Here is a 15,571-nt window from a genome sequence, read left to right on the forward strand (position 1 = left end):
TGTTAAAATGGACAGGTTGAAGTCATCTGAAGAGACAATTAGATTAGTTATAATATTATACAAAGTTATAATGGCTTGATTAGAACACATTTTCTCTTTGGATGACTGTGTATATATATATATATATACTGTATGTATAGACACCGATCAGCCACAACATAAAACCACCAGCCTAATATCGTGTAGGTCCCCCTCGTGCCGCCAAAACAGCTCTGACCTGTTGAGGCATGGACTCAACAAAACCTTTGAAGTTGTCCTGTGGTATCTGGCACCAACACATTAGAAGCAGATCCTTTAAGTTGCGAGGTGGGGCCTCCATGGATCAGACTTGTTGGTCCAGCACATCCTATATATGCTAAATCGGATTAAGATCTGGGGAACATGGAGGCCAAGTCAACACCTTGAACACTTTGTCATTTTCCTCAAACCATACCTGAACAATTTTTGCAGTGTGGCAGGGTGCATTATTCTGCTGAAAAGAGGCCACTGCCATCAGGGTATACCGTTGCCATGAAGGAGTGTATTTGGTCTACAACAATCTTTAGGTAGGTGGTACATGTCAAAGTAACATCCACATGAATGGCAGGTCCCAAGGTTTCCCAGCAGAACATTACCCAGAGCATCACACTGCCTTCACCGGCCTGCCTTCTTCCTATGGTGCATCCAGTTGCCATCTCTTCTCCTGGTGAATGACGAAAATGCACCAGGCCATCCACATGATCTAAAAGAAAACGTGACCAGGCCACCTTCTTCCATTGTTCCATTGTCCAGTTCTGAAGCTCACGTGCCCATTGTTGGCACTTTCGGTGGTGGACAGGGGTCAGCAAGGGCACTCCGACCGGTCTGCAGCTATGCAATCCCATACACAGCAAGCTGTGATGCACTGTGGATTCTGACACCTTTCTATCATGGCCAGCATTACATTTTTTCAGAAATTTGTGCTATAGTAGCTCTTCTGTGGGATCGGACCAGACAGGCTAGCATTCGCTACCCATGCGCATCAATGAGCCATGACCCTGTCACTGGTTCACCTGTTGTCCTTCCTTGGACCACTTTTGGTAGGTACTAACCACTGCATACCATGTACACCCCACAAAACCTTCCGTTTTGGAGATGCTCTAACCCAGTCGTATAGCCATCACAATTTGGCCCTTGTCAAAGTTGCTCAGATCCTTAGGCTTGCCCATTTTTCCTGCTTCCAACAGATGAAATTCAAGAACTGACTGTTAATGTGCTGCCTAATATATCCCACTCATTGACAGGTGCCATTGTAATGAGATAAAACATTTTATTCACTTCACCTGTAAGTGGTTACACACACACACTGCATATCTTGGTCAGAGTCTTCAGAGCACTGTAGACATTTTTCAGTGAGTTCAGTGTGCTCTAAGACATTACATTTGAACCCATCATTATCCTGAACAGTGTTTTTCATAAATCTACATGAATTGGCTATATTTCTGGTTATATTTAACTATATATTAATTTAATATAGTTTAGTTTATTATCAAGCCATGGCTGATCATTTTTCTTTGGTCTCCACAAAACACAAACATTTACATTTACCACACAATAATTGAAATTCATTCCACGTACAATGCATACAATACAAGCATTAGGGAGAAAAAAATTAATAATAATACAAATATATAAAGCCAATATGATGCCATCTTGCATTCTACATTATTTTATTAAGAATGCTTATTGCACATGGAACAAAGGATTTCTTATAAATAAACTTTGTGGACTTTGGTATCCTATAACGTCGTCCATATAGAAGAAGCTAAAATTCATAATTAAGAGGATTTGTTATGTTATTTGTGATTGATAAGGCCTTTCTGTGCAATATCATAATGTTTAAGTCATCCAATGATTTTTGTCTCACACCCACAATTTCTGTTTTATTTGCCCACACCAGTTGCCAGTATCAAATGGTTATGTTTAGATTACTTTCGACCAGGCTGGCATAGACTCTTTGCAGAACACCTGGCTGACAGCAAACTCTCTGATACTGATAGGAGATATTGGTTGGATTTCTGGCAAACATCCTAGTAATCATAGAAACCTTAGAACAACTATTAATCCATGCATTCTACTATCCTAAACACTTCACAGCTAGTGTTAAACCTCAGTCACACCATCAAGTATCCCAAAAACAACCAGTTTTCTAAAAACATACACTGCCATTTTGATTTACAAAGTAAAAATGAAAAGATACGTAAATTATACTTGAGGGACCATTTTGAGGTTCCATGCAGTTTATTCACTACACTGGTATAAACCTCTACAAACAAACAAACAAACAAACAAACAAAAGCACCCTGCCAAGAGTGTGGTTCTCTGAGGAACTTACAAAATGGAACCCATTCATTTCTGCAGGAGCTCTAAAGACTGTCTTCAGTAACCCCATCATATATAAATGTTTTGAGGAACTTAAATTTAAGTTCCTGAAGTACACATTTGAATATTTAAGGCACCTTAAAAAGGGTGCCTGGAGGTTCACCAAAGGGTTTAGCCAGTGAGGTAACGATCTATGGACATCATTTATATTGTTTTTGTTGCAGTAATGTGTAGAACTTAGCTACTTAGCTCTCTCTTTGAAAGCTGAATGAATACTCTTAATACTGTAAGCGAAGACTGAACAACAACTTTTTTTCGGGCTAGTAAAAGACTTCAGAGATGTACAATTTTGAATAACCCCTTGACTGTAAGTATCTTTCTCAGTACGGTGAGAATAAGGATTCTCTCTATCTCACTTCCTGTCTGCTTCTCTCTAACAGCTGCTTATTAACTTTGATTTTCTCTTGCCCCAGATCTGTTCGGTAATGAGTGTGCAGGGCGATCAATAATTCACTGGAGTTTGAATAAAACCCAGGACGATCGGGCTTGTGTGTGTGTGATAAAGAGAGAGAGAGTAATCAGTGCCATTCAGGAACCTGTTTTCTGCTGTTCTTAACGGTCTTCACACAATGTCTCCTGCCTGCTCTTAGATTGCCTCTATGCCCCCTCAGCCCTATCACGCTTTTTGCTTCCACCCCACGCCGCTATTATGCCCCACTACACGCACACACTCGGCTGCTCCCCGCTTTGACTCACACTGTAATGATAGCTTCCACGTACATACAAATCACATCTGCTCCCTTTTAAAGATAAAATTAAACAACTCTACTAAGATCAAACCTCATTCCTTAATGCTCGGCCCACACTGTCTAGTACAGAATACCATCAGATCTTCGAAAGTTGTTTTCCACTTGCTAATTTTCTCTTCTAGAGTAGAATAACGGACCTGATCTAAATTAAAATGTGCAGGCAATGAGAGTGATTTGATAACCTTAAGCTGTTGTGTAAGTCTTAACATTTTCTCTCTAAGGATGCAAGATTTGACAGCTTTTTTATATCCAACCTCCCAACTGTCTCTTCTTTCTCTTGGTGGGAAAAGACATCTGCCATGCCCCTGCTCCTGTCTGACAAACACAACTTTATTTGCCTTCTCTCTTTTGTGTAGTTCCACCTGATGATCCAGTCATTACCGGAGGGCCTGTTGTGAGCCTTAGAGTGGGAGACCCTCTCAATCTGACCTGTCATGCAGACAACGCCAAACCTGCTGCCTCCATCATCTGGATCCGAAACGGAGAGGTGCTTAATGGAGCCATGTATTCTAAGGTAGGAAGAGACTTGTATGAGTATAGCTCATAATACATTGAAACTGACATGTATTGTTGGAGATGTTATTTGGCAGGTAGTGCATGTGCTCCAAAACTTATGTGTGGACAATGCAAGTTTGAATCCAGCTCGTTTCAACATGTATTACCAGAGTGTCACATTAAGATTGTAAAAAAGGACAGAATTGCATTTATGCTAATTAGCCTGTCAACTCATGTCATGACTTTGTAAATGCATTAAATCAGTTAATTTCATAATAAGCGCAAGGATACTAGAAAAGGGCTTGGCGTAAGTATTCAGAACTCCACCCACAATTGGTAACACATTATCATAAGTTCATCCACTGGAAAAGTTGTCCCACAACTAATTGTGTGCTTTTAAGCCTTAGAGACACATAATTGTGTAACAGAATTGTTGTTTGTTTACAGCAATTGAACCATATATATATATAATATTTAAAAAAAAATACACATAACAATATCTGACACTATGAACTGTACCACATCAACAGGTTTGGTGGGGAAGAAAATTCATAGTGAATGACACTGTTTGCTAAAGTCACACAATTGATGCTTTGCTAAGCTCTGCCGCCCTTGGTTACCATCTCTTACTTTAACTTTGCAAAACTTTTTATTAGAATGGATGGGAGATTGCCATGAACTGTGCAGTTTTTGACTAAATATTCTCATAAGCGAAATGGTAAATATTCAAACTTGTGCTGGAATGAAGAGTGACATTGCAAGGCATATATATCACAGATTATCACAGTTGCATGAAAAGAGAAAGGTGTCATTTGATAGTGATTACATCCCTAATAACAATAGTGTAAGTGGACAGAACGGCTAGTAACATTTCATAACACACTTACTATGATGCAGTGAACTCTTTATTTACAATCACCTTTAATATGATCTGAATCAATACATACAATAATTAATGTTAAGTTGAACTATAGGTCAAATAAACTATAGGTATCATTGCTGATGTTATACCTGTCCATTAGGGGAATAAGGGCTGACAGTTTAATATATGCCATGCTCTTCTAAAGATGTATTTAAAGATTAAAAAATAAAAATAAATCACCATGGGTATCCTCTCTAGGTACCTTTTGTCATGACACAGAACCAATGTTTTTTAAACTTTATTTTTTTTTATAAGTGTGTTATTTTATAAGAGTGTTTGAACAATTTTTGACTGTTTAAACAATTGGAGAAAATAGTCAAAATTGTTTTGCTAGGATTCAACAGTAAATTCCGGTCCTCAGATCTGACTGGATGAGAGTTCATGCAAACTAGATTAGTGAGAGCATACGACAGCATCTGCGTGTTCATTTAAATTTTACCTGGAATATGCCTTTAAAAAAGACAACATAAAATCATATAACAGAAAGTTTCACGTTTACTTTTGTAATCTTTCTTTTGAGGCAAAAACTATATGTGAAGCTTTTTTTCATTTTAAATGGCCAGTTGTCACGAGAACCATCTGAGGCCATGACTACTTGCACCATCTGCACTCATTCGCTTTAGCCCTTAGCTTCATTTGACTGGAAGAAAATCCCTAGAAATCTAATGGGAATGACAGAGACATGTTTGTCTACCTTATCTTGCAAAATATGTCAACACAAATAAACAGATGGCCAACTAAGCAAAGCCATATTGTATTCTTAGAATTACAGTATATTTTTCCCTGAGTATTTCACTTATAAAAGGTGTCCCTTGCTTATAAAATGGGTGTTTGTGTATGTGTGACATGTTTGTATCTGCGTGTGTGTGTGTGGGTGGTTTACAAGGAAATTTTTGTTAGGTTACAAACTGATAATTGCAATGGGTAGTATGCTATAAATGTGGTTTATGTGGACATTTCTAGATTTTTGTGAGTGTTAGGTTTAGGAGTATTGTTAGAGGATAGAATCTAGAGTTTGCACAGGATAAAAATCATTATGTCTATGGAGAGTCCTCATAAGGATAGCCATAGTGTGTGTGTAAGGTCCTCTCTTATGAGAGTCCCCATAAGGATAGTTAAACCCTAAATTTTTGACATTGTGAAGACAAATTATTGGTCCCCATGTGGACAAATTATATATCATACTAAATTATGTTTTTGAAAATGTAAAAATACAGAACTTTTTCTGTGAGGGTTAGGTTTAGGGTTATGGATAGAATAAAGTTTGTACAGTATAAAAAACATTATGTATATGGAAAGTCCCTATAAGACATGGAAACCCAAAGTGTGTGTAGCCTTCATATCAAGCCTATATCCATATTGTCATAATGCTGTTAATAATCCTCACTCTGCAATCAAAACTCTTTCATCTGACAGCCCCTCCCAGTCTTTTGATGGGGTCAATCAGAGGCAGCACCTGGGTAATCAACACAGCCACATAGATTTCATATAAATAAAGAGCTCTAGCTAGATTCTCTTGACCAATGCCACACCTCTCTGCACATGTGCCAATTATTGGCTGTTTCTAAAGAGCAGATAAACACCATTGATTCTGCTGGTGTAACTTAATGCCGTATTGCCCATCAGCAAACTTGCAAGGGGAGGCTTCAATAACTGGAGGATGAGCAATCAGTTTTCCTTGGTTGGCACGGTAATGGAAGTGAGAGACAGGGCATTGTGATGTATGGTGGCAGTTGAGCCTTGTTCATGCTATTAAAAAGCAATGCACTAAATTAAGTCACAATCCCTCTGTCTGAATAATGGAAATGGGATAAGTGGGAACTCTTGCACAATCCCCTTTCATCAAGCAATGTCTGCCTTTCTTTAAGACTGACACTCCTGCTGTAACAGGGCTGCCGTAGGCAGGGATCAAACCCGGGTCTGCAGTGCTCGAGTGTTTGGTGTTCTACCACTGAGCTAACATAGTTGAACACAAGAGCAAAGCGTCTGGATACTTGTGTTTCTTCCAAACTTGTGTTAGTTCTTGTTGAAAAGAGCAAAGCAAAAATAAATAAGGAAAGCCAAGCATGAAACAAAACTGAGAAATGAAATAGACACATGGGTCAAGAAAGTACATCAAGGATTAGACTTAACTTAACTTAAGAGCTGGTCACTGGAGGTACAACATACATAGGCTCAAGACTGAACACAATGGTAGAAAACAAACAGACTTATATAGGGCTATGCACAGGTGAAGGGAGTGAGGGTTAATGAGCAGAGGGTTGAACCGGGTTAGGGGCATTGGTGCCATCTGCAGGAGTGGAGAGGAGCATGGCACAGGAGGTCCAAGGCGAGTGCCTTCTGCTGGTCTGGAGGGGAACAGCACCCTGAAGAGGAGATCCCTTACATCTGCTGTGGGACGCTTTATGATTCAAATGACTAATTATGTTTCATTTGTCCGAGGTGTGGTTTTCTATTGGCTTCTGAATGTCATTACCCTATCATCCGCAATAAAATACTGATTGAGGTGTGGTAGATCTGCCAGTTAGGTGTAACAAAGGCAAAACAGCACACTTATCAGATGAAATTCAAAGCAGGTCAGTGATTTGAGGATTTAGCATTGTCTATAGGGGGCAAAAGTACTGGATTGCACCTAAAAATGTTTGTCTACTGAAAAGAGCACACACTGTGTTATACAGTATGGGACATATGATCTTTGTCAGTTTACTAACAATATTAAATTTTCCTGAGTATGGTATTTACTTTTAATGGCCTACTTCATAGAGCCAAAATACTTTTATGATAATGTTATGATATTGTTTTTTTTGTTAGTAATACATGCTAAGGAAAGCATCACTATTACTATTGCTCAAGCTTAGTGTGCACTAAACGGTGTAACTCATCTCTCAATGTTTGTGCTATGGATATGAATGATGCCTAAAATCGCATGGCTTGTTTAGGAAAGGTGTGTTATTACTTTTCTAAGGGGTTGGACTTTAAAAAATATCCAGATAAAGTGGGTGAAAAAATGGCAAAGTCTAACATTGAAGTATAGGGCCTGAGTCAAATATGGACCAGATTATCATACAGACCTAATACCAATTCACACCAAATTCGAGACAAATTTCAAAATAAAATTCCTTGCCATATTAAGCGGCTGTAATAATGTATAACAATAATGTAGCTGCTGTGGCATTTATCAAATGATTCCTTGTGCTCAGATAGCAAAGACAAGTGTAGCTATACAGTACAGTGGGTATCCATCCAGAATAAGCATTCTGCTGCCACAATCACCAAGGGGTGCTATAACCATAGAATACCAACAGGCCAGAGCTGTTCTTAGCAATGTCACGACCATTCAGTTTGAGGCAGTAATGTTTTTTTTTTTTTTTTTTGCCAACTGCCATAAAATAGAAGAAGCAAGAAGAACAAACTCTAATTTTCTGGAGGGATGCAGCAATGAAGACCATGGTAAACAATTTGCTGAAATATGAAGCATTCACAAGGACGCTCACGCATCTGGACTTCTTTATTTCCATTTATTTATTCACATTTCATTAGAGAGAATTATCATTTGTGAGTCTTTTTATACATATACACTGGCATTAGGCAGCATATTTGAACAATTGTAACTTCCGAAAACTGTTAAGATGCTGAGTCTGTACACCCATCTTCAGGACCAGTTCCTAGGTGTTTTTCTTTAGATATGTTGGTTTGCGTAGTAGGTGCACTGTAACTTTTTTTTTTTTCTGTTGCTCGGGGCACGTGAATAAAAGCTTTTATTTCATTAGTCTCATTATATAGGGGGGTGGGGCATTGTCGATATGGCTTTGAGATTTGTCCATCCAGCTTTTGTTATATTTACATGTGGATTTAAGGGACAGTGGTAGCTCAGTGCTTAAGGCTCTGGGTTACTGACTGAAAGGTTGGGGGTTCAAGCCCCAGCACTGTCAAGATATCACTGTTGGGCCCTTGAGCAAGGCCCTTAACCCTACCTGCTCCAGGGGTGCTGTTTCATGGCTGACCCTGTGCTCTGACCCCAGCTTAGTTGGGATATGTGAAAACAACTGCATTTCATTGGCTCTGTACCTGTACTCTGCACAATGACAATAAAGTTGAATCTTAATTTATTTTTTTTTCTCTTCTTCTCCCATGCACCAGTGATGCTTGATTTAACTTCCCGTGTCTACTACCTGTGCAGATATCAACAGCACTACTGGGTTGTAGGTTGCCAGGTTGCGGTCACAAATGGGTTTAAATTTGTATGATGTGTCGATTGTGTGAGAAGGATGCGTTTCATACAAGATCTGGCAAATGGACAACCTTGGAATAATATATTGATTTGATTCTTCATATAACGAGGTTTGGGCCATAAAAATTACGGGAGTTTCCCGGGAGAAATAGCAAAGCGGGAGGGGGGTTGGAGATGGGTGTGAAATACGGGAGACTTCAAGTGTTGACAGGTGTGGGGTTATTGCAAATAGGTCTTTAAGGGTGTGATCTTTTGACTCAGGCCAGTAAACAACCCCGTAACAATAACGTAGTTTTGCACCACTCACATTTTAATAAAACAAAACTTTGATTTTATCTATTCTCTCTCTCTCTCTCTCTCTCTCTCTCTCCTCTCTCTCTCTCTCACACACTCTTTCCTCCACAAACCCACAAAAAGTTCCTTTTGCCTCCTCATCTGTCTCTCAAATGTAATTTTACCCCCAAGACTTCTGCCCTGCATAGATTGTTGTATAATTAGTGGAGTCTTAAAAATAGAAATGCTCACAATGAGAGAACATTTCAATATTTCAGAGGTCTAATTAACTTAAGTGTCAAACTGAATGTCAATTTTTTTCATGCTGTTGAAGCAGGTAGCATGCAGTGCGGCTCTGCAGACACGCACGTTTGGATATGTCATATTCACAGTTTTCTTTGCCAAATTTAGCTCATTTTGTTAATGTTGGCAACATCAGCCCCCTGGCCCTGCTTTAAAATGGTGGAAATTAATCAGAACTGGAGGTTCAGGATTAATTAGTTAATCAAAGAATGTCTTTTAATCCCAGGAACAGAGGCAGAATTATATACTCTTTTTTTGATGGGTATGGGAAAACAAAGCAGCAGAACACTTATCTCTCTTAAACTGAAATTAATATCTGGTAATAGGCAGTGAAACGTACTGTATGGTCGTGGTTGTCTTCAAATGTTGTGCTTAATTTTAAACACCTTCCAGCGTCTGCTGTGTTTGAAAATGTGTTAAGGGACTTCACAACACAATGCTAATGCTCCCTAAATTATTAGCATTAGTGTAGGTCTAATCACCAACTCACTGCTTTTTTTTTTCCACAGACGTCAACATTCATTTCATGCAATAAATGTTTGCACACTTCAAAACAATGTTTACTGATATGTCCCAACTGATAGATGAGGTTAGCATAGGCACGTTTTGTTACGATTGTGACATTTGACAAGGGACAGGCCTTTTTGGCATACACATACAGCTGATGCATCGTGCCTTAAAACACACTTCTGGTTTTGACATTTCTAATTCTGTCTCAGGCCTCACTCTTAAGCTGCATTCTCCTGCACTACTGATTTCCACCCTTCACTTCCTGTAGAGAAAGCTGACATGCTCCAGGCAACACCGGCAGAAATTATCTATTTGTAATTAGGATCTATTTTAGGCCGGGCTCTGGTTAAATGTTGAGTCCTTGACTGTTTCAGGCCCCATTCAAGATTAATGACTTCAGACAGGCCCTGAGCAATGAGGGAAACAATCCGGACTGTGTCAGCCAGGATATTGCATTGACACATCCTGTGGCTGACAGCTTGTGTCTTTCAGCTGGTGAGGTGAGCACCTGCTGGACGAGGCAACATCCATTACACTGAGCTGTCTGACAAACCCAATATGGAATTCTAAAGTATATAATGGTCTACATTTTGTGGAACACCTTCTGTATAATGCCAATAAAATTACAATTATTTTAGTCTTACTAGAAATGTTGTTGTTTTGTTGTTTTATCTATCTATCTATCTATCTATCTATCTATCTATCTATCTATCTATCTATCTATCTATCTATCTATCTATCTATCTGTCTGTCTGTCTGTCTGTCTGTCTGTCTGTCTGTCTGTCTGTCTGTCTGTCTGTCGATCTTGTGTTCTTTCTTTCTGTCTGTCTGTCTGTCTATCGATAATGTGTTCTTTCTGTCTGTCTGTCTGTCTATTTATCTGCCCTGGATTAAGTGGTAACCTGCAATTGTTACATTAATGGGCTATTTTTACCTGATCTAAGTTTTATAATTTATTTATTTAGTTATAATTTTTTGGGTGTGACCAAATGCATCAAGGTTAATTAAGTTAATAATATGTTTGAATTGAGTCATTTTGATTATTTTAGGTAAAAAAAAATGTGTTGCTGTTGTTTTTCAGTGCAAGCCCTTTTATATTTTTTATTTCATTTTATATATTTTTATAAGGATACATTTATTGAGAAGAGAAATTGCATAACTTTGCATCAACTTGAAATAAGTTAATTTGTCTTACCAACAATTTGCCAGTGGAGTAAGAAAAAAATTTACAAAATAAACTTCATTCAATATACAGTATGCTGTATATTCTCTGAAAAGAAAACATTATTGTCCAGCACAGGCTTGCTTCTAACATAAAATGTTCTTGTTTCAAGGATGTTTAGATATATTTATTAGCACACATAACACAAATACTGATTTGAGTGTGTGAGTGATTACCATCTAAAACCATTTCTGAAAGCATGATGCACACTGGTTCCCCTAAAGCCTATTTTGAAAGGCCTTTTGTAAGAAAGGTGCAGCATCTTGCTTTGCTGGAAGTATTTCTTCATCAAGGGCCCTGCGGCCCTCATAATAACACAGTCTCTTAGTTTTAAATATCTGCTTCGTCATCTCCTTTTCTCCTCTATTCTCTCTCTTTCACTCTTTTGCTTTCTCTCTCCCTCACCAGCTCTTTCACTCTCTCTCTCTCTCTCTCTCTCTCTCTCTCTCTTTCTGTGCCTGGTGGTGTGTGTGAGGTTTCATTACAATGCTTCAATTTGGTGGCAAAAAAAAAAAAAAATGAGTTGATAATTACTACTATTACCAAGCTCCCTGACACTGGCCCATACATTGACATGACTGATCATTAGCATCTAACGATTATGGCTCAAACATACATTATTCTTATAAACTCTTTGGGAGTGCTGATGACATTAATACATGGTCTTATATAGACACGGATGGGGTCTTGACTCACCTCCCACACAAGTTAATTATTCTGGCATTGAAAAGGCCATGAGAGCTTCTGTGGGGATTGGTTAAGGGGACATTTTGCTTGAACTGAGAAAAGCTGAAACTTTCTCTTGAACAAATGAAATAATATTTTGTGAAACTCTTTTTTAGGTGGTAAAACATGAAAACATCCCAAAACTAGAGCATGAAAAGTTGTTCAGAATACCTGAAATGCATAACATCGGTCCATCCCCATAGATCTGAAAGTAAATTTAAATTGTGGCTAGCCTACTCCGTGGAGTTTGCTGAATACAGTGATCTGTCAACAAGCAACAAACTCAATGGCTCTGTTCCAAAACCTAGTGAGATGTAGGAACATTATAAGACATCATAGGCATTCTCCCAACACAAAGGTTGTTCCAAAAGGTAGACAGCACAATTATGATGCTTTCTAAGATACTTTCTTTTTGTCAAATTCTAAGGCAGCATTGTATGTATCGTCCATGGAGATGGATTACAACAAGGTTACAGAGAAAAAAAAAAATTAGGATGACAGATGAAGTGAGAGAAATGTCAAATATACTTCATACATGCAGTAAAAAAAAGAAGAAAATTATATTATATATATATATATATATATATATATATATATATATATATATATATATATATAAATATATCACAAATGACATAAAAACACATCACTAAAATACATTTTACCCAGATATTTTGTGTGCTATGCTATTTTATGCTATTAACATATAACTGTTATCCTAGCAACATGTTAACACCATTCTGTGTCATAATCAATCATGTGGCACTTTGCGTTATAAGGTTCAAGCTTCAAGTTAGTTGTGGCGGTGGGGGCATGATCGAGTGTTCGACCGGAGAGAGAGAAAGCAGTAAGGGTCCAAACTCCTGAGCCCGATTATGACTAACACCTGTCTCTAATTGGGGAGAGCTATGAAAAGTGACCACGCCAGAGACAGAGAGAGAGAGCGACCTGTCTGAAAGAGACTCTTGTATTTAAAGTGGAAGTGTGTACTGCTGAAAAGACCTGTTGAGTTGCTTTTAAAAATCATACCTTTCAGTTGAAGAACCCAGTTCCTGTGTCCTCCTTTCCCACCCTACATTAAGTATTTTACACTGGTGCCGAAACTCAGGAAATTGGAGGAAATTACGTCATCATAGAGTCCATGCAGCTGGCCGAAGTCCTCAAGTCCCTCGCCGGTCTGCACCACGCCCACCATCAGTCCCAGGTTGAGCTACACCAAGAGCAAGATTGTCGCTTAGATCCTTCGAGATCAAGCAGAGGACCGGCATACAATCCGGAGCCTCCTCAGCCAAGAGAAAGCCCAGGCCATGACTCCAGACACAGCAGCTCCCATGGCAGAGGATGATCCAGAGGACATCTTGGAGCTTTTTGAGTGGACAGCCGAGATCTGGGGCTGGCTGTGTGCTCAGTGGGCAGCTGGGCTCATTCACTTGTTGTCCGGCGAAGCCCATCTCTTGGCACAACAACTGTCGGCAGGAAACCTCCTGGTTTATGATGACCTGAGGAAAACCATCTTGCAGTGCATTGGCCACTGAGCAGCCACCAGCCCTGAGCAGTACAGACATCTTTTCTGCGCTATGAAGTTCGAGGGCAGTGGTTGAATGTTTGCCTTCACCCAATGGCTCCAGGATGCCTGCCAGAAGTGGCTGCTGGCGGAGGACCATGACGTCAAGGGAGTGATAGGCCAGGATTGTGCTGGAGCAGCTGATCCATTAGCTACCGAAACGAATGGCGGAGTGGGTCCAGTGCCATCACCCGGCATCGCTGTAGAAGGCTGTCCAACAAGCGGATGACCATTTTTCGGCATACCAAAGGGCGGAAAATCCCTCCCACTCTCTCTCCCCTCCCCCTGTGTTGTACCCAATCTCTCATCCCAGTACCCCGGAGTCATGGGATCCTGCCGCCGAAGCCGGTTTCCCATTCGCTGGGGTTTGTTCCCCCCAGGAACTTAATTGCCTCATTGCTCTCCCCCTCAGTTGGATGTACCCACCGACACAGTTGAGGAAGTATTGCCTGGGCCAGCCTGCTGGAGTTGCCAGGATCCGACACACTTCTGGGATCAATGTCCCACGATGGAGCTTGGAACAGTAGTCCGGATCCTCAACACTCTATACAGAATACTGGTAAGTGTCAAGTGGAAGACAGACCAGATGTCTCCCCAGCCTTAGTCGGGAGGTGGGGAATATATGGCGTGGGTGTGGTCGAGCGTTCGTCTGGAGCGAGAGAAAGCGGTAAGGGTGCATACACCTGCGCCAGATTATGACTAACACCTGTTTTTATATTGCAGTAAGCATTTGGGGAGAGCAATAAAGAGTGGCAACGCTAGAGACCGAGTGAGAAACACCTATCTGAAAGAGACTCTTTTGTTTAAAGTGGAAGTGTGTACTGCTGAAAAGCCCTTTGTTGAGTTGCTATTAACAATCATACCTTTGAGTTGAAGAACACAGATCCTGTGGCCTCCTTTCCCACCCTACTAAGTATTTTACACTATTTAAAACATACGTAGAGCATTGCAATCGTTCACTTTCAAGATTCCATTTCAGTTAGGATGCTGCTTTTGTAGGCACCTACCTTTATAGACAATAGACAGCAAGGCAGCTTAATAGGATATGAAACAAAGCCTATGAAATATAGAATACCAGAGAAAGATAAATTGAGAGATGAAGAAAGTGTGAGTGAAAAAGTAATGTATGGGGTCTTAGAGCCTGATGTATCATTTTGTATCTCTCCTATCCTTTTGTAACACAAGTCAGCAGGATAGCCTGCTGGGATGGCCAATTTATTCTAGTGGATGACTCTTTGCCATGCTGTTTAGCTTTACTTTCTCTCTATGAACCATCCCAGTGTGACAGGGAGTGTGGATACTGTCGAGAGCTTCCAGATGGCACTGAGCTCTGCGCCGGGCATGCACAACAAGACTATGACCACTGGAAAAAGATGATTGATTTCATGTGTGGTATATGACGTCAAGCACAAGAACTTCACTCTCCAAATGCACAAAGGAGCCCCTAGAACAAGCTGCCCCCCCCAAATCAGTCGGTCCTTGAGTAGACGGCTGACTGTTTGTATCCATTTGCCTGTGGGGAGCAGCGAAATGGTGCCATATTGGCCTTGAAATGGATTTTGAATGATGGTGTTTTATGTTGTCTTTCAACTTCAATACCCATGGCTGAAACTGAGTTTAAATATATCAATTTTGTTTCCTTGCTGAAAAAAGCATATGTTGTGTTTTGGATGCTGGTCCTATATATGGGATGCTGGTGTCCCAAACATGATTAGCTTAACCTGCAATAGATCCTTGGTCAACCCACTTAACCAAAAGAACCCTGCTAGTTGGCCACCTTCTCCAGCTAATTTCTGTAATGGTCCACCTGCTAAACCAGCATCAAACCAGCACTATCAAGCATAAACCACCATGCAACCATATTAAAATTCATCACTGTTTAATTTGTTTATTTTATTTTTTAGCATTTTTTTGTCCTTGCTAATGTCCATAAATCTCCATTCTTCTCTTTCCATAGACTCTTCTAAGAGATGGACGAAGAGAGAGCACCATGAGCAACCTCTACATTTCGGCATCAAACACTGAATCTGGACAGAAGATCATCTGCCGAGCTTCCAACAAGGCCGTGCCCAATGGCAAGGAGACCAGTGTCACTATTGACATCCAACGTAAGTGATACCACTCTCAGTCTTCATTTTCACATTAACATATACATTTACTCATTTAGCGTACACAT

At 39.9% G+C, this 15,571-nt stretch overlaps 1 protein-coding gene across 1 annotated transcript in view; it reads left to right on the forward strand.

The window, feature by feature from the left end:
• Positions 1–15,571, forward strand: part of kirrel3b (kirre like nephrin family adhesion molecule 3b) — a 269,275-nt gene that overhangs the window by 194,637 nt on the left and 59,067 nt on the right. The window contains exons 4-5 of the mRNA XM_052097058.1: positions 3,506–3,663; positions 15,353–15,503. Coding sequence (XP_051953018.1) covers positions 3,506–3,663; positions 15,353–15,503 — 309 coding nt within the window. The remainder of the gene's footprint in view (positions 1–3,505; positions 3,664–15,352; positions 15,504–15,571) is intronic.

This window comes from Xyrauchen texanus, chromosome 29 (assembly GCF_025860055.1).
Source record: "Xyrauchen texanus isolate HMW12.3.18 chromosome 29, RBS_HiC_50CHRs, whole genome shotgun sequence".
Lineage (NCBI taxonomy): Eukaryota > Metazoa > Chordata > Actinopteri > Cypriniformes > Catostomidae > Xyrauchen > Xyrauchen texanus.